General features: G+C 41.8%; 1 protein-coding gene across 2 annotated transcripts in view; it reads right to left on the reverse strand.

Annotated features, from left to right (window-relative positions):
- Positions 1-2,750: 2,750 nt before the first annotated feature.
- The window catches only part of RNF144B (ring finger protein 144B), a 75,900-nt gene continuing 56,263 nt past the window's right edge, over positions 2,751-22,387 (reverse strand). For both annotated transcript variants that reach the window (XM_038393322.2, XM_043508318.1), the window contains exons 5-8: positions 10,609-10,813; positions 5,802-5,946; positions 4,002-4,091; positions 2,751-3,845 (exon numbers count right to left, since the gene is read on the reverse strand). In XM_038393322.2, coding sequence (XP_038249250.1) covers positions 3,705-3,845; positions 4,002-4,091; positions 5,802-5,946; positions 10,609-10,813 — 581 coding nt within the window. In that variant the 3' untranslated portion in view covers positions 2,751-3,704. The remainder of the gene's footprint in view (positions 3,846-4,001; positions 4,092-5,801; positions 5,947-10,608; positions 10,814-22,387) is intronic.

Raw genomic sequence — 22,387 nt, forward strand, 5'->3', positions numbered from 1 at the left:
AATGGCCCACCTTGATTATCACCACAAAAGGTTTTCTTCCTCCCCCGCCCCCCCTTTCCTGCTGGTAATAGCTCATCTTAAGTGATCACTCTCCTTACAGTGTGTATGATAAAACCCATTGTTTCGTGTGTGCGCGCGCGTGCACGCACACATATATAAAATAAAAATCTCCTCACTGTATTTTCCACTGAATGCATCCGATGAAGTGAGCTGTAGCTCACGAAATCTTATGCTCAAATAAATGTGTTAGTCTCTAAGGTGCCACAAGTACTCCTTTTCTTTTTGTGAATACAGACTAACACAGCTGCTACTCTGAACCCTTTTTAAGGAATACCAGGCTGGTAAGGTTCATAGTTTTAAAATGCTGTTCTAGAGTAATTAGAGTACTGTGTAAAATATTGCTTCAGAAATAAACTACCTTGATTCTAAAATAATGCACGCAAAGTAAAGAGAAATTCTATCATCTGTTTTTTCAGTGCTGTGGCGTGCGTTTATTTAAATTAAACTAAATCTAGTATTCTGAATTTGCATCATAAGGAAATCAAACTTTAGATTCTGAACCATTTTATAAAAATCTGATGTTTGTTAAATAACCAAAGAAATTCACATTAAATAGATAATTCTGTAATACCGAAAAAGGACAGAATTTGCATTCTGTTAACATAATTGAGGAATGCAATTACCTTATAGCCATCAATGTACATTGGGAAAAATTCTGCCCTCGGTTAAGTCTATATAACTGAGAGCAGAGTTTAGCCCCTGGTAACTGCAGCATTAATGACAAAACTTTTACAATTAAGAAAGGAACTTCCTCATTTGTTAGGCAACACTGACTTCCAGTATAACAAGAGGGGAAGAAGTGTATCAACCCCACTAAGTGGACAGTTGTTTGAACAGAATGAATACATACAAAATATGAAAAACACCAGGAAGTTCAACAGGTGAGGGATATTGAATATCATGCCATTGGTTATGATTAAAAAGACTTTACAATTCTCGAACAATTTGTCCTTGGGAGTTTGTTCAAGTGAGTTTCTCTACTAGAAGTTCATGGATAAACTGGAAATGACAGTGGTGCTGTAAAAGTGTAAGTAGAAAAACAGTGCAAGGCCAAAGGCCGAACATTTTAATTTGTCATGAGTAACCCCCAAACACTACCATTACCCCTCCTAAAGAGAAAACATACATAAAATACTCTCAGCTTATCGTAAATCACATTGGCCTGCATTGTACTTTATATTTAGAATGTACTGACTACCTTCCTGCTTCACTTAGAAGCTCTGGATGAAGAATAAATACAGTCTTTCAGACTAGTACACTGTCTACTTTCCAGGTTTCAGAGTAGCAGCCGTGTTAGTCTGTATTCGCAAAAAGAAAAGGAGTACTTGTGGCACCTTAGAGACTAACAAATTTATTAGAGCATAAGCTTTCGTGAGCTACAGCTCACTTCATCGGATGCATTTGCATCTACTTTCCAGTCATTATTGATCGCAAATTCATTCAACCTTAATTTTTTTTCAAAGAGAAGCAGACACTATTTATTTAAGGCCTTTGTCCCTGTTAGTCTGCTCCGCAGGCTATGCTTCCTTAAAATAAGATGTTTACCACCGTTTCAGCAGCCAAAGAGCGAAGTTGAATGAAAAGGTCACATTTACAATTGCCAAGAAGGCAAAGTTCCTGAGGCTTAGCCAAACAAAATAAAATTAATGTTCACTTTAGTTCTCTCTTTGTAGCCTGGGAGGGAGGATAGACTAGAGGATTGGATGCCTGATACCTTTTTCTGACTTTGCATCACATTTCATTCTCCTTACAGCCCTTGCCAACTGGGGTTGGAATTACTACTGATTGTAGAGAAAACGCATGTAAATTGCCACAAATATAAAATGCACAAACAGGATCCCATAACACAAGTAAGCACCAACTAATGGTGGTATAAACACCATGGAACCAAAATTTGATCTCAAATTATTCCCATGCAAATCTGGAGTGAAGTCCATGAGCTTCAGAAGAGTTATTCTGAATTTACATTGGCATAGTTCAGATCAGGATCTGAATCATGCTTGCAGTGAAGAACCAAATTAAACTAGAGCATTAAATAACAGCCTTTTAGAGACATAAAGTAACTACTAATAAATCATTAACAACAGTGCTCTTTACCCTTTTGGGGGATAGAAATAATAACTACCAATGAATACAGCTAATATTTATCCAGGGATGTGTGTTATTTGCAACAATTCTAAAAGGGTTACTTGGTGGGATGGGTTGGCCACATCTCAAACCTATACTGAGTAATTTTTACAAGTTTCTTGTTGCTACCCTGTATAACCCGTTTAAAATGTATAAAGAACTCTGAGTGAGTGTGAGTGTGCACGCCCACACAAAGTACAATATATTTACATACACAAATATATTAAATATTATGTACTTTGTGTGGGTACACCCACACCCACCCACCCACCCCATATATGGTTTCCTGCATATTCTATGGGAGATGTAGCATGTCCTTTGCTAAAACATTAGATTTGTTTCCAGAAGTTTACAACATCCACAATACTCACAAAAGGCAGAGGGAAATGGAGCCACAAGTAGGTAGAGCGGTCAGCCCAAGAATGAAGCAGCCATGTATATAAACCTAACATTTCAAGAAAGATGTGCCATGGATGACTTGTATATGCTGCGTTAAAAGGTGATGTTACAAGACAGTGATTTCCACCGAGGCATTGGCAAATGAGATTTTTTTTTTTTTTTAAAATAGGAAAGAATATTGGTTGCTACTGCTCCCACTGAAATCAATAGTAAAAATACCATTGACAACAGCAGCTAGTTTGGCCCCTTTTTCATAGTAATGAATATCCAATTAAGATCAGAGTGTGCAATAGCTATACCATCTGGGTTTATATTTGTGTCGACTGTGGTATTTTCATAGTTGTTAGGTAATACACCTAAATAATATAATTTAAACATAGTTTGTAGTGTGGTGTAGATCATTGGTAATGGTGTAATACACCAAAAATCACTGGTGTGGCATAAGTGAGTGCGTGTTCACTGAAGTACAATCCGTACAATACAATCGTTTAGTTATGAAATGATAATTACCAGAATCCATTCTTGGTAAATATCCTCTTCATTATTTCTCTAGTATTCCCCTCCCCCACCTCACCCCTTCAACACAAAATGCTGTGGCATCTAATTGAAGGGAAGTTATCAAATATATGTAACTATATATTTGTTATTTTAGATAGGTCACAAGCCAGCAGATAATGGCAACATGCTTCTTCTTTTACTTTACAAATCAGCAGAGTACTAAGAAGTGGGCTTGTTCATTTGCCTGTACTCCCTCTACTGGCTGCATGACTGGTTCTACAGAAGCAGAAGAACAACAATATTGCAGGATAAATACATGTTCAGATTCTGGAAGATCCCTCTTTCTGCAAGATTCTAACCGTTTTAAAGGTGGATCATATTTGTGGCTGAATTACTTGACCATGACCTTTTTTTTTTTTAAATTACATTTACACACTACAATCCCCCAGTCATTTCCTCAACTGTGGTTTGCTAGCAATATAGTGGTCTGAAAACAATAGGCTCTTAGCCTCAACTTTGGCAAGTAGAGGGAGAATTATTGGTAGGTATGGCACCAAAACCCAATCTTTGTGCTTTCTCACATACATCTACTATATAGACTGAGGAAGAAACAGTCAGTTTTAGGTTGTCGGTGGGGCATGCTTTTTCTTTTTGCCCCTGCAGGATTTGCAGACACAGCAGATGATGCACGGAGATGCCACAAGCAGCAAGGGAGAAGTCACCAGCGCTATGATACCCAATCCCACCAGGATCCCCACAACCTGCAAAGTTTAAAGGGAAAAAAAATTAACCAACAGGAAAATAAAACAGTGTGTGAGAGAGTTGCAATCCTGACAGATTGTGGTAATTAAGTGAAGGAGATTTCACCTTTCCCTTAATGTTTGGCATTGATCTGTTTGAGCTGGTTATCAGCATACCTGTGTTCTGTTCCACATAACTGAGGCTCGAGAATGACCCAGTTTGTTTCTGCAGGGGCCTTTGTCATAATGTCGTAAGAAGATATCATTCTGAAAGATAGAAGAAAAACCTGTACTGAGCAGGTCACACTAATGTGGGGAGATTAACAGGACAGGAGTAGAACTACCACATTTCTGACAGTGCAGTAAAATTAGCTGTTCTGGTAGAGAAGTTTGCTTGCCTGTTACTTAATTACTTTGAGAAATTAAATGGGAAACTTTAGATCTACAAGTCACACTATTTAAGATATTTCATATCCCTAATATTTCTCTTCTGTATTCCTAATATTTCTCTGTTCTCTAGTCAGTTCTTCCATGGGCTTAATAGACTGCTCTTTAAAATAGAAAGTCCCCACTTTTTTCCCCTATCAAACTAATATTTATCAAACTAATTACTTTATCTCACTAAGATGAGGGGCACTCAGTTTCCAAACACCCTCCCCCTGACAGTTCCCCTGTAGCTTGAGCCCTGCTTTTTCCCCATTCATTCTTTAACCTAACTTTATTGTTATAAAAGCATTACCTTGCAGTAAACTTTGAATACCTGAAACCTTAGTGGGTTTATAAGAGCTATATTGTAACCATGCAATGACTACACCTTGTCAAAGAAATCATTTAATTGACTTATCTTTAACTGATTAAAACCAGCTAAGGGCATATATACAAACAACCATCACAGCTTCACATGTTTAGACTACAATGGAAACTTGACAGCCCTCCAATTTTTCATAGTGTTACACAATCATTGTGTACTCTATGTACTCCAAAACAGATTTGAAAAAATGGCACCCATAAGTGAACTGAACAGAAAGTTGAGCACACCCTGTTTAACATATAGAGAATAAAGAGGAACAAGGAAATTGTTCACCATTTCCAAACTGTGTTGCAAAACCCATTTAACTTTATTTTACCTCAAGGACTAGTACAAAGAGTTCTTTTCCTCACCTCCCACAAGTATTACTACTCACTGTGCCAAAAACTGATGTTATCATTGTACACCAGTATGTTCCTTCTTTTGGACCTAATCCGGTGAGGAATTCAAAGTCAATACAAGTGGAGAATATTTGATGTTAGGGTGGCGGTGCTTGGCAACTTGCAGATTTGGGCACTTTTTAACGATAGTGTCCCCCAAGTTCAGACTTCCTGTTCTCCCTTCCTCTTGAGCTCTTTGTATCCCTAATAAGATTGTGAACATGGAAAGTAGTTTCCAAAACACTTTCATCCTCAAAACTTATTAACTGGATCATTCTCTTCTGCTAATATAGCACTAGAGACCGACTATGGAGAAGTGACCTAGTTTAAATGAGCTCTGAATTGACCGCAATTTGAAACTGTAGCCTTTATCTGTGCCAGACCAAATCGGAACATTAACAGGTTGGAATCCAATGAACTGGGGGGCGAAGGGGGAACACAATTAAATTTGCTGTCCTTAGCTCTCAACCCACCTATCTATAGCTATAGTATTGGAAAATCCCTCTTCCTCAAGAGAATTAGTATTGGACCAAGGGATATGGCTACAATCCACTTCAGTTTAGGAAAAAAAGAAAAATCTCTGAGGCTCATTGGAGGCAGAAGTAACTTAAGCTTTGGTCACCATGAGGCCATTTAAATACAATGGCATTCACTCAAGTAAAGATTCTTTTATCCTTAGCATAAAGGAACAGAACTAGAACATACATGATTCCAGTTATGACATATGAAACTTATCCCCCAAATCCCAAAACTAGCCTTGTTCTAGAACCTTATTCACATGGCACTTACATCCAAGTTCTGTAGGCAGTACCAGCAAAATGTATGCTTGCAGTTCTTACACATCATTTGAGCGCAGCCTTCATTTCGTTCAATATAAATCCGGCACACTGGGCACTGTTTAATTGGAGCCTCTGTGTCAGTCCTGGTAAGTGCTCTAGAAGGGTAAGAAAATATATGAAAGATGAAATTTCAGTGCAAAACCTGTGGCCGTATGACTGGAGTACCAACATCAAGTAGTATATGCATCATTATGTTCTTTAGGGCCTCTAGTTGGCACTCAACTCCATGGTCTGGCATGCTCTGTGAGTTTCAAGATTAAGAAGCTAACATCAGGCAATGTACTGGAAGTGTAAAATCTCATATTCAAGGGAATGCATTAAAACATACTAAGAGCCAAAAAAACAAACGAACTGCTCATGCAGCATAGAGACAAATTAAATGTTCAATTCCACTGATTTTTCATAATGTACAAAGTAAACACTCACTACAGCCATGCATGTAACAGATATAACATTAAAAGAATGGCACTGGACAATGTGGAAAAGAGCTTCTGTATTAAGACGACTGGACTGTGTAACTCAAAGTACTGTCCTTGCTTCTGTATGATAACTTTAACCTCAAGCAAAGCCAAAGATCTAGTTTGAAGATCAAAAATCATATGAAGATCTCACAGGCAATTCCAGTTTGATGAAACACCCCCCACTCACCAGAATGCTTAGTTGTAACTTTCAACTCTTGCAAAAATATTCACAGTGGTGGAAGCCACAGAGCACAATAGAGAGTTTAAAGATTAAACTGTGCATGCCAGGGAATGCTGTTCCGTTTCTGTAAGCACAGGTTAGCCAGAGAGCTGGTGTAAAGCAAACATAAAAGAGTATTTACAGAATTCAGAGACATACAGCCATTGCGAGAACTATGTATCCCCACTAATAGGCTGTTGTAAGGACACACCTAGTGCAGTCGTTTGCATCTGTGCAAAGTGTGTGTAAATGGCTACCAAATCAGAATTCTCCACTCACACCAGTGGAAGAATTTTGCACCTACTTAGCACAAGAGTTAGGCCTAGTCTATGTACCGTTTTTATACCAGTTCAACTATTATGGTTAAGGGGTACAATTTCTCTACCAAAATAGTTAAATTGGTGTAATGCCTAGTATAGACACAGTTATGTTGTTTCAAAAGTGCCTTATGATGGTATAGTTTATTCCCCTTTGTGATGGGTTGTTCACCCCAACACTGGTCCTGAAGGGGTTACTATAGGCTAAGAAGGGGGCCAATTAACCAGACAGGCCACAGCCTGAATAATGAGGGAGCCCAGCTGAGGAGAAATGAGCTGAGCTGTATTTTATGAAGGCAGAAAGTTGGCAATAGAGAAGAGTAACTGCAGTTGCTTTCTGGGAGAAGGGAGTTTTGGAGTGGACAAATCCAGAGAAGTGGGGGAGCCAGGAGGTTAGGAAAGGCTCAGGGAAAAAGCAGTAAGATCTGAAGTGAAATAGACCTTAGCTATTGATCAGAGGGTCCCCGAGATGGAACTTTGAGTAGACGGTGGGCCCAGGTTCCCTGCCAGCCATTGGGAAAGTGGCACTAGCTAGGCAGTGAATGGAAGACTGCCTGACACACATGACTTGGCTGGAAGACTAAGCCATGAACACAGAGCATCTTGCCTTACTGAGAGCAAGGAAGAGAAGGCAGGATGTGCAGTGAAATGGAAGAGAGGCATTGGACCTGGAATCAGTTAATCTCCAGAGCAATCAGGAGCAGGCGCACTAGTGGGAAGCAAAGCAGTGACCCCCTTCCCTGTGGAAATAGCTATATTGGTATAAATCACCTTTATATCGCTATACAGTAACTGCATCCACAGTAGGGAGGTTGCATCACTTTAACTACACTGATATAAGAAAAGGAGTACTTGTGGCACTGTAGAGACTAACAAATTTATTTGAGCATAAGCTTTCATCATTTCATCGGATGCATTCAGGGAAAATACAGTGGGGAGATTTATATACACAGAACATGCAACAATGGGTGTTAGCATACACACTGTAAGGAGAGTGATCACTTAAGATGAGCTATTACCAGCAGGAGAGCGGGGGAGGGGGACGGGGGGAAAAAACCTTTTGTAGTGATAATCAAGGTGGGCCATTTCCAGCAGTTGATAAGAACGTCTGAGGAACAGTGGGGGGTGGGTGGGGGGGAATTAAACATGGGGAAATAGTTTTACTTTGTGTAATGACCCATCTACTCCCAGTCTCTATTCAAGCCTAAATTAATTGTATCCAGTTTGCAAATTAATTTCAATTCAGCAGTCTCTCGCTGGAGTCTGTTTTTGAAGTTTTTTTTGTCGAAGAATTGCCACTCTTAGGTCTGTAATCAAGTGACCAGAGAGATTGAAGTGTTCTCCGACTGGTTTTTGAATGTTATAATTCTTGACATCTGATTTGTGTCCATTTATTCTTTTACGTAGAGTCTGTTGAGTTTGACCAATGTACATGGCAAAGGGGCATTGCTGGCACGTGATGGCATATCACATTGGTAGATGCACAGGTGAACGAGCCTCTGATGGTGTGGCTGATGTGTTTAGGCCTTACGATGGTGTCCCCTGAATAGATATGCGGGCACAGTTGGCAACGGGCTTTGTTGCAAGGATAGGTTCCTGGGTTAGTGGTTCTGTTGTGCAGTGTGTGGTTGCTGGTTAGTATTTGCTTCAGGTTGAGGGGCTGTTTGTAAGCAAGGACTGGCCTGTCTCCCAAGATCCATCAGTGACTTTCCTGAAAACACCATCCTAGCCACTATGGATGTAGAAGCCCTCTACACCAACATTCCACACAAAGATGGACTACAAGCCGTCAGGAACAGTATCCCGGATAATGTCACAGCAAACCTGGTGGCTGAACTTTGTCCTCACCCATAACTATTTCACATGTGGGGACAATGTATACCTTTAAATCAGCAGAACTGCTATGTGGTACCCACATGACCCCACAGTGTGCCAACAGTTTTATGGCTGACTTAGAACAATGCTTCCTCAGCTCTCATCCCCTAATGCCCCTACTCTACTTGCGCTAAATAGATGACATCTTCATCATCTGGATCCATGGAAAAGAAGCCCTTGAGGAATTCCACCATGATTTCCACAATTTCCATCCCACCATCAACCTCAGCCTGGACCAGTCCACACAAGAGATCCACTTCCTGGACCCTACGATGCTAATAAGCGATGGTCATATAAACACCACTCTATACCGGAAACCTACTGACCACTATTCCTACCTACATGCCTCCAGATCACACCACACGATCCATTGTCTACAGCCAAGCTCTACGATACAACCGCATTTGCTCCAATCCTTCAGACAGAGACAAACACCTACAAGATCTCTATCAAGCATTCTTACAACTACAGTACCCACCTGCTGAAGTGAAGAAACAGATTGACAGAGCCAGAAGAGTACCCAGAAGTCACCTACTACAGGACAGGCCCAACAAAGAAAATAACAGAACGCCACTAGCCATCACCTTCAGCCCCCAACTAAAACCTCTCCAATGCATCATCAAGGATCTACAACCTATCCTGAAGGACGACTCATCACTCTCACAGATCTTGGGAGACAGGCCAGTCCTTGCTTACAGACAGCCCCCCAACTTGAAGCAAATACTCACCAGCAACCACACACCGCACAACAGAACCACTAACCCAGGAACCTATCCTTGCAACAAAGCCCGTTGCCAACTGTGCCCACATATCTATTCAGGGGACACCATCGTAAGGCCTAAACACATCAGCCACACTATCAGAGGCTCGTTCACCTGCGCATCTACCAATGTGATATGCCATCATGTGGCAGCAATGCCCCTCTGCCCTGTACATTGGTCAAACTTGACAGTCTCTACGTAAAAGAATAAATGGACACAAATCAGACGTCAAGAATTATAACATTCAAAAAACCAGTCAGAGAACACTTCAATCTCTCTGGTCACTCGATTAGACCTAAGAGTGGCAATTCTTCAACAAACTTCAAAAACAGACTCCAATGAGAGACTGCTGAATTGGAATTAATTTGCAAACTGGATACAATTAACTTAGGCTTGAATAGAGACTGGGAGTGGATGGGTCATTATACAAAGTAAAATCATTTCCCCATGTTTATTCCCACTCCCCACTGTTCCTCAGACGTTCTTGTCAACTGCTGGAAATGGCCCACCTTGACTATCACTACAACAAGTGATACTACACTACAAGTCTCCCCTTCCTTTTTTCTCCCCTTCCTTCCCTCCCCCCCCCCCGCTCTCCTGCTGGTAATAGCTCATCTTAAGTGATCACTCTCCTTACAGTGTGTATGGTAACACCCATTGTTTCATGTTCTCTATATATATAAATTTTTCACTGAATGCATCTGATGAAGTGAGCTGTAGCTCACAAAAGCTTATGCTCAAATAAATTTGTTAGTCTCTAAGGTGCCACAAGTACTCCTTTTCTTTTTGTGACTACAGACTAACACGGCTGCTACTCTGTACACTGATATAATTATAGTATAATTTGTGTGTAGACAAGGCCTGAATGACACACAAAAATGCAAAGCACTGGATAACCCAGACTGAGGACCAGTGGAGCTTCCAACTCCATAAGTAGCTGCTTAATGCAGGACTAACAGCAGCATGTGAATTGTATTTAAAAAACACATCTGTAATGATGTATTAGAAATAAGTCTAAAATATGGAGAAGGCAGGTCCATGAAGTAGATGTGGCATTGGACACCCATTTTGTACCACTAGCAGAGCTGAGAGATGGCACAGCCTAGCTGAATTCTGCTCTTACCCCTGCTCAGTTGGTATTACAATGGGTTGGTTTTCCTGGCACAAGTGCTGTGGGTGCCACACTTCTTTGCAGGATGAACAGAATTTCAGGTGACAAGCTGGGCATTCTACAGGCACTGCTTGCCCTGAGTCAATCAGTTCAACATGGCACATGGTCTGGCAGTCAGCAGCAGGGCACCACGTTCTGCATGGGTCCAAGTGGACTTCTGAAACAAATACGGAAACAAAACTGTTTAAAATCTGCATTCATGATGTACTCCTTTTTTCACTCCAATTACCATTTCTCTAGTCATACAAGGCCTGATCCGATGCCCACTTAGATCTTTAAAGGATTCTGCATTGCTAAGACTATGGACGTTGTGCAAACAGTGTTGCACTGGACACAATTAAGATGAGAATTTGTCAGACACTGTCAGACAAACTTCAGTCTTTCACCATGAGAGGCTGGTGATAAGTTAATGAGTGAATGTTAGATAGTCTGCCCATCTCTCTCTAGAAGAGCCTAGAACAGGGGTTCTCAAACTGCAGTTGGAACCCCTCAGGGGGTTGTGAGGTTATTACATGGGGGGAGGGGAGGTTGCAAGCTGTCAGCCTCCATCCCCAACCCTGCTCTGCCTGGTATTAAATATATTTTAAAGTGTTTTTAATTTATGGGGGAAGGGGTCACCAGTACAAAAGTTTGAGAACCAATGGCCTAGAACAATATTAGCCTCTGTTGCACTATTACAGGCCCCTGCTGAATAGCTGGCTTATCCATTTAAGGTAGTCTCTGGAAAAGTAAATGATATGAAAAACTTTTCTTCCTTACGGGCTGGAATGATACTCCTTCAAAAAAAATAAATAAATGCTTTGCCACGTTTGTACTGCTGTGATTCTAAATTTAAACTGCTCATAAGCCCGGTCCTTGAAGTTTTAGGCAACAGGACTGAATTACAAAAATAGGAATAAATACAGCTAGCTAACAAGTCTGTTAAATCAGGACATTTTTACACAATGTCAACATGAATATGTACCCAATATCCCTCTAAAAATACAAGCAATTATGATCTTGCACTTTTATCAGGAGAAGCTCCACTGAAGTCTGAGTTAAGTCACTTCTCTGGGCCTCATTTTCCCCCATCTATAAGAAGAGTGATACTACTTCTCCTCACTAAGTGGTCATCACTAAAAAAAAACAACATTGGTCGGCTGTTACCACATAATAGCTTCTGTGATGTCGCCATTATCACCCAGGCATTGATGTGGTATCTCATAGACACTATCATTTGATAATGAGTGATAAATGTTGACTTTTGCTACTGTGCCCCTGTGTTGATTAGAGAAATTTCAATGAGAACCCAGCTAAAATATGATCATACTGACAGAGTTTCACTCTGTGATGTATTTGATTTGATTTCACTGCTTTCCAGCACAAATTGGAGGAAGCCAGGCTGCAAACCACAAAAATATATGCAAAAAGTCTGTTAGGAGCAGGGTGCAACTGCTAGTCACCTGCAACTCCTGTTCCACTGGGAGCCTCTAATACAATGGTGGACAACCTGCAGGCCTCACATGGTGCATCAGAGTAATCCGCTGGTGGGCTGCCAGACAGTTTGTTTACCTTTGCGTGGCCACCCACAGCTCCCAGTGGCCGTGGTTCACCATTCCCAGCCAATGGGAGCCATAGGAAGCGGTGCAAGCCTCACAGACATGCTGGCCACTGCTTCCTGCAGCTCCCATTGGCTGGGAACAGCGAAGTGTGGCCATTAGGAGTTGCGGGAGGCCGTGCAAATGTAAACAAACTGTCTAGTGGCAGATTACCCTGACAGGCAATGTGAGGCCCACAGACCGCCCACCACTGCTCTGACACAACCACAGAGAAGGGATGTGGATGGCCCACAAATGGGTGGGATTTTGCCCAATTGTGAGATGTCATTCAGCACATCTCATGGGAAGCCTCTACTGGTGGGACTCCAATGGTAGAATCCTCAGTGAGGCACATTTACTGAGAGTGCTTGATATTATGCAGTGAAATTAATTTGGGTCCCAGATATCCAGAGACTAAAAATGTGCAACTAGAAATGTGCCCACTCTAAACCCCTGGGGTAGAATCTTCTACAAACTGTGGGGATTTCTCACATAGCTCCCATCTTTCTAATGAGCCAAACCAGAGTCTTATATCTGAACACCCCTGAATTTTGGAAAAAAGAAAAGGAGTACTTGTGGCACCTTAGAGACTAACAAATTTATTTGAGCATGAGCTTTCATGAGCTACAGCTCACTTCATCGGATTCATACAGACTAACACGGCTGCTACTCTGAAACCTGAATTTTGGAGTGATTCAACTGGGATCTGAATTTTGCAATCCATGCCCATCTCTAGTGGAAACAAACATTTTTGTCTATTCTATTTTTGGTTAAGAATAAATGATGTTGTCATGAAAGCTGCATCACTAGAGTCCTGATGCCACAGGAGGCTGAGCACTCAACTTCCATGGAACTCGTTGGCAGCTGAGTGCTCAGCACTTCATAAGTTAGGCTCAGCACAGGATAAGATCAGTCCCCAGTAGATACTGACCTATTGTCCAGTGCATCTAGCCTTTGCCACTACAGAAATGTAACACAAAAGTGTTTTCTTCTAGCATTGTAGTGCAGAGAAAGCAAAACAAGTCGCAGTCTCTAATGTACCCAACTCTGAAAACTTGAGTTCTTTCAAAAAGAAAATGGGAGAAAGAGATAGAAGAATGCCTGACTTGGCATTCACTGTTTTTAAAAGCTTATTGGCTTTGTGGAATCTTTGCAGCAAGATATAAATGATGCATGAAATGAAATTCCCTGCCCACCCAGTATACAAAGAACATACAGATGGTATTTTGCAGTCATTGCTGTGATGTGCTATTTGCCTTAGCACAGAGCACAATGAAACCAGAAATGCCCACCAAGCCTAGAAAGTTGCAGCTAAAAATATAAAGCAAACAACTCTAAAAGGTTGTTGAATACTTCTAGTGAGGTGGTGGTCCCTCTCCTGGTCTCCTCCACCTTTCCTCTGACTCACCACAACCTAGGCAGCCAACTAGATTCAGCTCTAAGCAGGGAGGTCTTCCCTAAACTGCATACCAGCCATACCACCAGAGGCTGTGCTCTAGTCAGTTCTCACAATACGAACAGTCAGGTGTTATCTGGAAGACAGCCTAAGAAAATGCAGAATGGTATTTTTGATTCCGTGGGGAATACTTTTTCTTCTGAATTGGTACTAAACCAATGCCTTTCACATGGTATTTGGGGACAGCGGACTGTTAAAAGTCCCATGCTTTGGATTAGACATAAAATGGAGGTTTTGGTCACTTGGGGTCATTAAAGATCCCATGGCAGTTTTCACAGAAATAGAAGCAAAACCCATTTATCCTGGCCAAATTCCATTCAACCAATTGCATTCTGCCTACCTCAGTTGGGATACAATATTAATTCATGTCCTAAGATGTTACATAGCATTACTATGCACTATAAAACAGCAGCTGCCTTTCACTGCAAAGGCGGCTGCACTCAAGTGGTGGATTTGTTTTTTTAGTATCATTAAATATTTAGTAGTGCCTGGATCAAGACTGGGAGCCCACTGTGCTAGGTGCTGTACAAATATATATGAAGACCCACTCTCGGCCCTGAAGACCTTACAATATAAGACGACAATCTAGGAGGAAGAGTAGAGTGATAGGGATACAATCAAAAATATGATATTCTTATAAAGCAGAGCCAGCACCAGAAATAGGAGCAACGCAAGAAGGAGGCAGTTGGGGCAGGGGGGAGCCTTGAGTAACTCAGATCCTTGGCTGTTGCGGAGAAGGAGCTTGGAGAACATGGCTGCAACATGGGGAAGGGATGAAACTGAGGCAACAGCAGCATTGGGAGCAGGTCCAGTGAGCAGGGAAGCTTCCTGGTGCTATGAAGAGAGCCAGACCCCTGCTTGGTGCAACCAATGGGAGAGAAGAGCTCCCGGCCAGGGCCAGTGTAGTGGCACTGGCAGATTGCCTAGGACCAGCATCTGTGAGCTCCTAGGCCCACTGAGCAGTGAAGTGGGCCCCCAGAAGGAGGTGGTGGGTCCTTGTGCCAGAGGAGTGGAATGCAGTCATCAGTGCGAGATAGTGGTTCCTCTTCTCTGAGCCTGGTTCCTGCTTGTGGCAGAGAGGATTTGTTTGTTCCTGGTTGGAGAGATACAGATTTGATTGGGGTGTGGGAGTTAGAGTGTTTGTACCTGGTATAGGAGTAAGAACCTAGGTGATGGGTGACTGCTTGTGAGTAAGGTTAAGATTTTAATCACAGTTATATTCAGTAAAAGTCACGGACAGGTCACGGACAATAAATAATAAGTCACTCAAACCAGCAACCTGTCCATGACTTTTACTAAAAATAACTGGAGGTGAGCTGACCTCTGAGGAAGACTGAAGGCTGAGCCCCATGGGAAAGTTGGGGGGATGGGGTGAAGCCCGAGGTCCTCTGCCTGGGGGTGGCATTCCAGCCGCAGCTGCAGGGACTGAAGCCGAAGAATTCACGGCGGAGTCTTAAAGTCATGGAATCCGTGACTAAATTGTATCCTTACTCATGAGCAAATGCTGGTTACAGCAAAAAGGTCATAGGCTGAAAGAATGGCTTGAGGGCAGAAGGAGCTGGGCTGAATTAACTAAATTTCCTAACAGTTAAAACCTGCCAGCAAGCCCATAAATCTTGGTTATGCAGCACCTCAGCCTCTACCACAATTGCACCTACCTGTTTCTTCGCTCATTCTAAAACTACAGACTTTATAACCCTCCTGCCCAGGAAAAAGGATGTGGTATGGACATATCTTCAGTGGAAATGGAGTTTGATGACCACCCTGCTTCTGGTCTAGGCCCTTTGAAACTCTGTTCCCACTCTTATACAAAGACTGGCGCCCAACAGGAATCAGGCCCAGGATGGTTTTTACAGGACAATTACTTGGCCAGACTTTTGAATTCTCTGTAAAATACTTGGTAGATTTCAAATGTATCTACAGAATCAAAACACAATCTTTTCTATGAATTTTTCATCAGACACTGCCCCTGGTTGTGATCAATGTATAAGATGGGAAAGCTTATTGGTAAAATGTTTAGACATTTCTGAAATAATCTTTCCTTGATTTCCATATCACTTTGGAAAGCCTATGGCAGATGTGGCAAGAGTTTAGACTCTAAGCAAATTGTTTAACTGATTGTGCATCTTCAATAGCTACAAAGCTGAAAAGAGGGCTGGATTTCCCCCCTGCACGTAATCAGTGCAATGGTTCTGGCTTAAAGAGTTTTGACTAATAGTATTTTCAAAAATATTCCTACAGAAAGATCAGAGACTCTGGCTCATTTGTGACACCAGATTTATATCTTTACAATCAGATCTGTGGATAATAGACTTTAACCTACGTAGACAAGAATGTGTGTAGTTAGCATTTAAAAACTGGTGGGGCAGCTAAAAATATCTGGGGAATGGAGGGCTTGTCTTCACTACTGGAGTAAGTTGACCTAAGTTATGCTACTCCAGCTACATGAAGACACTGGGGTATGTTGACGGGAGATGCTCTCCAGTCAACTTCCCTTATTCCTCTCATTCCAATGGAGTACCAGAGTCAACTGGACAGCGCTCTGCCATCCATTTAGTGGGTCTTTACTAGACCTGCTAAATCGACACCCACTGCATCGATTGCAGCAGCATTGATCTCCCCAGTTGTGAAGACAAGTCCCTATAGTTTCAGAGGATACAGAATAAATAAGGTTAAAATGAACTTTTAGTTTGGGAATAGCAGCAAAGAGTCCTGTGGCACTTTGTAGACTAACAGATGTATTGGAGCATAAGCTTTTGTGGGTTAGTTTATAAGGTGCCACAGGACTCTTTGCTGCTTTTACAGATCCAGACTAACACAACTATCCCTCTGATAGTTTGGGAATGATTACTTGAACTCCTCTCCTCCTTGGTTAAGTGATAAAAGCAAGCATAAAAAGATCTCCCAAAAATTCAGTTGGCCTTTATCCTGTGGTACAAGTACATACAGGGGGGTCAGTCTTAGATTTTAATACGAAGGAGTTAACATGCAAAGGATTGAAGAGGTAACAATTGGGCGATCTAACCATAACTGTAAATCTAATGGGGTGATTTGTACTGATATCAGGATTCTCAATTAGTAAATTAAGTTTTATCTCCCAGATTATGAATTTTGTTTTGAAATTTGTCAAAATGTGCTAAGAAGGGAAGATCCTTCAGTGGACTGGCCCTTTTTATTTCAATCAAATTAAATGCTACAGTTAATGTATTAGTTCCAGGTAATCCCTATTTCCTTTATAATATTACTTTAGTTGCTTTGAATATGCTTATTTGCCACCATCGGGATCCTCCTATTATAACAAATCCTTATGGGCAGAGCTAGAATCTTTTATTGATATATTGATTAATAATTATCCAAAAGCAAGTTTTATTTTTAGATCATTTTAATGCTCAATTGGGTGTAGAAGATAAGGAAATGTGAAATTATCATATTTTTCATGCAGTGACTGGTTGTTTGCTCTGCCCTTGAGAAATGCTACAGATAAAACAATAAATTGAGCAATCCAAAAACTTTTAGTGATTTTTGATAGATTCAGGGGGGAAGTTTCTAATGGTAGGCGTAGTAAGGACATGAAGGGGCACTTTACCTACACTGACCAATGGGAGTGTGGAGCTGGTGCTTGGGGTGGGGGCAGCACATAGAGCCCCGTGGCCCACCTGCCTAGGAGCTGGACCTGCTGCTGGCCACTTCTGGGGCGCATCACAGCGTCAGAACAGGTAGGAACTAGCCTGCCTTAGCTGGGCAGCACCACTGACGGGACTTTTAATGGCCTAGTCAGCAGTGCTGACCAGAGCCGCCACAACCCAGTGCCTTACATTCTGCGACCTAGTACTGGGTTGTGACCCACAGTTTGAAAACCACTGCCTTAAGAGAGTTTGAGGCCAAGGTATGTGCTCAAATTTTGTATGGTGTAGAAATATGGAAATGGACTGATCCCATGGGATTGGAATGATCCAAAACAAGTGTTTGAGGAAGATTCTTGGTCTCCCAAATAATACCTCAGCTGCTGTTCTTAGAGCCAAGACAGGCATGAATTCTATTGTCTAAAGTACAATACCAATTTTTGACTTCACATTCATAGTATGCATCCACAACATTTGCCAAGGCTATGCTTAGAGGAACAGCTCAGTAGGGCTTTTTCACATAAACTTCCTTGGTTAGAGTATATTCAAAACTATTTGCATTCTCTAGGCCTCAGAATTGGAAAAGATTAGACTTGAAATTTAAAAATGTGAAATCCCTAATCAAATTGAGATTAGACTATAGTAAAAAGCAATTAGACATGGCAGTTCTTTCCATTACAAAGATGTCTCCTTGGTTTCCTCTTGTTAAAAAGATTCTATTTAGACAGCTTGTCCAATAGCAAGTTATGGACAGTCTTTACAGCTCTGTTTTCAATCTATGCAGACAGCTTACTTAGAAGGCAGCCATACTGGCATTGAGAAATGTAACCGCCTCTCTCCACGTGGCTCTGGGCAGGCAGAAGACCTACCCCATTATATTGTAATTTGTATTGCCACTTGAGGTCAAAATGGCTGTCCCTGGTTTTGGTATCAGATGCCTTTTTCCTATGACCGCTCAGAAAATAAAAGGTTTATTAGGAACTGACCATGCATCTGATCTGAGCAGTTGCTGTACTTACATGGTCAGTCACTAGACTGAGGGAAAAGGCAAATGACACAGTGATTATATATGCTTTAATTGGTTTTATGTTAATTTGTATTTATATGTATTAATATTGTAAAAAAAATAAGTTTTATTGTAATATAGCTTGGTTTTGGCACATTGGCCTACGGTTAAGTCATTATTAATAAACTTGACTCATTAGATACACATATATAATATTTAAAATTAAGTATGTATGCGCCAAATAATCCAAACTGTCACTCAAGTCAACATTAACTGTCTGATTTCTTACATATGCCACGGCAGAGATAAGCCCTGAGAAGCAATTCAAAGGACAAGAGCGTAGTGGCCTTGCCAGTCATTCCAGAATAGGTCTTCCATTCCTAAGGGGCAGCACGGAAGAAGGTGCAGAAAGGTTTCGTGTAAAAAACAAACAAACAAAAAAACAACAACTTGTGAATGAGGTCAACATTGTTGGCTGAGTGGAGAAGATGGTGGAGGAAGGTGTAAAACTAAAACAGACCACTTGGCAGGGACAGAATTGTGAAAGGTGAGCACAGGTAGCTTGATCTTTATGCAGTAAGACAGGAAGAGCAGTGGAGGGATTCAAATACAAGCTACGTGAGCAGAGCAGCAAGCAATGAAGGAGATCTTAATAGCTCTATTCTAAGGGTGTCAGGCAGTTTGGAAAGGAGGAGGTTGTAATCACAAAGATGGGAGAGGAGGACAAATTGGATGACGTGATTTGCCTATTGCCTGTCAAAGAACAAGGATAGATTTTAGAAAGATGATGGAGGAAGAAGTGGGAGGTTGTGGACATGCCCTAAATATCCCAGGCTAACAGAGAGGGAAAAATTAAGAGGACAGACAAGTTGTAGGCTTGAGTGGCTGCAAAGTTGTTGCTAGTATAAAAACAATGACAGAAAATGTGGAGAGTGAAAAGGGGTTGGAACAAAAGATCAGGAGTTCTCTTCCGGCTAAGTTACATTTTAGTTGACACTCAGACATCCATGAGGAGATGTCGGGAAATTAATCTGTTCTCAACTGATAAAAATTTTGTTAAAACAATCAAATTAACGTATTATAAGAACCAGACTTTGTAATCCCTTAACATGCTGATTTAACTCTAAAAATTTTAGCTATATTCTTACATTATTTTTATCCAACACAACAGACAAGATGTTGCGCATCTTATAAAAGACAAACTGAAAATGACTTTCTAAAGAGCAAACTAGAGTAAGTGAATGTGTCGTTTGGATCTGGATGCGCCAAATTCAAAAAAGGACTTAGGTGCCTAACTCCCACTTTAAGCAGCTAAATCCAGCATGTAGGCTTCACTGGCATTCACAAAATCCTTGCTCAGCTGCCACCTAACTCTGGAAGCACCTAAATTCCCTAAGTGCTTTAATTTTTGTTATAAAAGTCCCCTAGGATCCTAAATCTGACTGGGCACATGCACTGCTGCCTCAGGCAGGTGTCTGGACACCTATCTCCTGTCTAAGCCCCAGGTCAATTCTCCAACTACTAGGCGTTGCCCTGCTTATCTTGGCCCAATCTGCAGGGCCCAATCTGGTAAATGTGCTCAGAGCCTAGCTCCACACACAACAGCCATGGAGCCTCCCTGACCCGATGACTCGTTAATTTATGCACAATGGAGCAGCTTCAACAGCACATTGACACAGCCCTGCCCTAGTCTGGTGGTTAGGGCATACACCTGAGAGGTAGAGACCTATGTTCAAATCCCTTCTCCTCCTCATGCAGAGGGGGGGAATTGAACCAAGACCTCCTGCATCCTAGGTGAGTTCCCTAACCAGTGAGCTAAAGGTTATAAGTAAAGTGTTTCTCTTCTGGCCAGAGATGACAACTCTTGAGCGTGGGAGGGCGGGACACAAGTTAAAGATTCTGGAAGGCATGTGACCTCATCATGCATCACCTCTGGGCTGAGGAGCAGCAACAGAGCCAGGAGTGCCAGGGCAACTGCAAGCAAGCGCCTCAAGGAGCATCTCACGGCAGCTAGACTCTGTGGACAGAGGCCAGCTCTTTGGGCATCACCAGCCACTGCTGGGCTCCTTCAGGGAGAGGCAAGAGCACCTTAGGGGTGCAGCTTGGAGCTCTGCCATCTGCCCTGCCTAAGGAGCGCCTGGTTATGCAGGGGCAGCCAGCTAGCACCCCGGCTCCACAGTACAGAGAGCCTGGCTCCCACCAGCTTCCAATCTGCTGGTTCCTGGCAGGAGGCAACGGTTTTCAGACTGTGAAAACCTCTGAGATAAATAGAAGGCATAAATCAAGGCAGGACGGAGGACACAACCTCATCTGCCCTCCCTTCTCCCCCACTCATCTCTGCCTCTGGCTGTTTTATGTGGAGTTAGGCATACACTTCTGCCTTTCTTGCATAGACAGCCTAGACACTTGACTCCAGGACAGTAGATGCCAGCTGTGAATCCCAAGCAGAGATAGGTGCCTAACTCCCTTTGAGGGGCAGAACTTAGGACACACACCCCTCCTCCATACTTGCTCTTGGCTAGGCTTTGGTGGCTCTCCACCTAGTGTGCTAGCTTTTGTGGATTCCATTCTTGAGTTCTCATTCATTGTATAGGGAGCTTAACTCAAGGTTTGTGTATTCCTTTGGCTGGCAGTGGACCTAAAAGTAAGGTACTGCAATGCTGAGTCTCGCAGCACCTAAGTCCCCTCTGCGACTGTAGCCCAACCTGTGGAAACTATGATCACAACCTGCCGCACATTTTGCGATCTGCAATTGACCGAATTCTTGGTTTTACTTTTTGTAGTGGCATGTAGCACAGAAACTGCTCTATTACAGCATTCTGTTGGACAACACACTACATGAAGCTTTAATATTGTTTGCCTTTGAAAAATCTACATATTTTATTTGACTATCTGCTGAATTACAGTATTGTATATTAACTTTACAGTCATTGCATGTTCATACCTTGTTATAACTTTGTTCTTTCCTGTATCTAAAGGAGTAAAGAATCTCTTTTGTAATTAAATTAAAGCAAGTGTGAAGGACATTTGCATTTAAGCATGAAAGTGCAAGCGCTATTGTCTAGACTTTCCAGGAGGAGCTAATAGATATGCACAGTCAGAGCAGGCTAAAACCGGAAAGACTACTGAAAGGGTGTGCTCCTCTGGAAAAGGCTGCAATTACCAGATACATAGATAAACTCAGTATGTGGGAAAGAGCCAACGCTGCTTTTGCAAAGGGAAATCATGCCTCACCAATCTATTAGAATTCTTTGGGAAGTGGGGGTCAACAAGCATGTGGACAAGGATGACAGAGTCAATATAGCATACTTGGACTTTCAGAAAGACTTTGACAAGGTCCCTCACCAAAGGCTCTTAACCAAAGTAAGCTGTCATGGGATAAGAAGGAGGGTTCTCTCTTGGATCAGTAACTGTCTAAAAGATAGGAAACGAAGGGTGGGAATAAATAGTCCATTTTCGGAATGGAGAGGGGAAAATAGCAGTGCCCCCCAGGGATCTGTACTGGGACCAGTGCTATTCAACATATTCATAAATTATCTGGAAAAAAAAGGAGGGGGAAGGGGGGGTAACAGGGATGTGGCAAAGTTTGCAGATGATACAAAATTACTCAATATAGTTACGTCCAAAGCTGACTGCTAAGAGTTACAAAGAGATCTCACTAAACTGGATGATTAGGCAACATCATAGCAGATGAAATTCAATGTTGATCAGTGCAAAGTCATACACATTTGAGACTATAATCTCGACTATATATACACACAAAATGACGGGGTCTAAATTAGCTGTTACCTCTCAAGAAAGATCTTGGAGTCATTGTGAATAGTTCTCTGAAAACTGCCCAATGTGCAGCAGTTAAAAAAGCTAACAAGGTTAGGAGCCATTAAGAAAAGGATAGATAATAAAATAATACCACTACATAAATGTGTGGTATACCCACAACTTGAATACAGCATGCAGATCTGGTCGTCCCATCCCCAAAAAAGATATTAGAATTGGAAAAGGTACAGAGAAGGGCAACAAAATTATTTGGGGGTATAGAACAGGCTCTGTACAGAAAGATTAAAAAGGC

The sequence above is a fragment of the Dermochelys coriacea genome, chromosome 2, assembly GCF_009764565.3.
Source record: "Dermochelys coriacea isolate rDerCor1 chromosome 2, rDerCor1.pri.v4, whole genome shotgun sequence".
NCBI classification, from domain to species: Eukaryota; Metazoa; Chordata; order Testudines; family Dermochelyidae; genus Dermochelys; species Dermochelys coriacea.